At 42.4% G+C, this 474-nt stretch overlaps 1 protein-coding gene across 3 annotated transcripts in view; it reads right to left on the bottom strand.

The window, feature by feature from the left end:
• polm (polymerase (DNA directed), mu) overlaps positions 1-474 on the bottom strand; it is an 8,919-nt gene that overhangs the window by 2,079 nt on the left and 6,366 nt on the right. The window contains exon 9 of one of the 3 annotated variants that reach the window (XM_087175658.1): positions 435-474. This exon is cut by the window's right edge and continues 231 nt beyond it. The exons of the other annotated variants lie outside the window; for them this stretch is intronic. Within the exon in view, the coding sequence (XP_087031784.1) occupies positions 435-474 (40 nt within the window). The remainder of the gene's footprint in view (positions 1-434) is intronic. 3 annotated transcript variants of the gene reach the window in all.

The raw sequence follows: 474 nt of genomic DNA, 5'->3' as shown, positions 1-474 counted from the left end.
GTTTCAGCCTCAGCTGTCATCGCCATGGAGACGAGGCCAGTCGGACATCATCGATACAGTTGTGAACAAACACAGAAAATGGAAACAATATTTAAAAGTGAATTTATTAAAGTTGTAAAATCAGTTTTGAGTTTCCACCCAGTCGGCGTCGCACATCGCTGAATTTTGAAAGTTCTGTGTTTGGATGTTTCCTGCTGAAATGCACCTTGGGAGTCGTAGTTTAGTGTCTCCAACTGTGCGGTCATGTGACACAAGTCGAGTTTTCATCCAAGTTCGGTGCAAATTTTAAGAGAATTTCAAGAAAATTCGCACAAGTCACAAAAGTGAAAAGTCACATGTCGACCCTGTGGTGCGAAGCCTGCACACTAAACTCCAAACCACAAAACTGTTTATCTAAGAAGACGTTAACGTTTAAAACCTCATCAGAATGACACTGACACCGACCTGTGTGTGTGTGTGTGTGTGTGTGTGTGT

Source organism: Seriola lalandi, unplaced genomic scaffold, assembly GCF_002814215.2.
Source record: "Seriola lalandi dorsalis isolate HSWRI2012SDOR001 ecotype SW California unplaced genomic scaffold, Sedor1 jcf7180002054480, whole genome shotgun sequence".
Taxonomy (NCBI): Eukaryota; Metazoa; Chordata; class Actinopteri; order Carangiformes; family Carangidae; genus Seriola; species Seriola lalandi.
The sequence above is the reverse complement of the archived record's forward strand: the minus strand, read 5'-3'. Positions and strand labels throughout refer to the sequence as shown.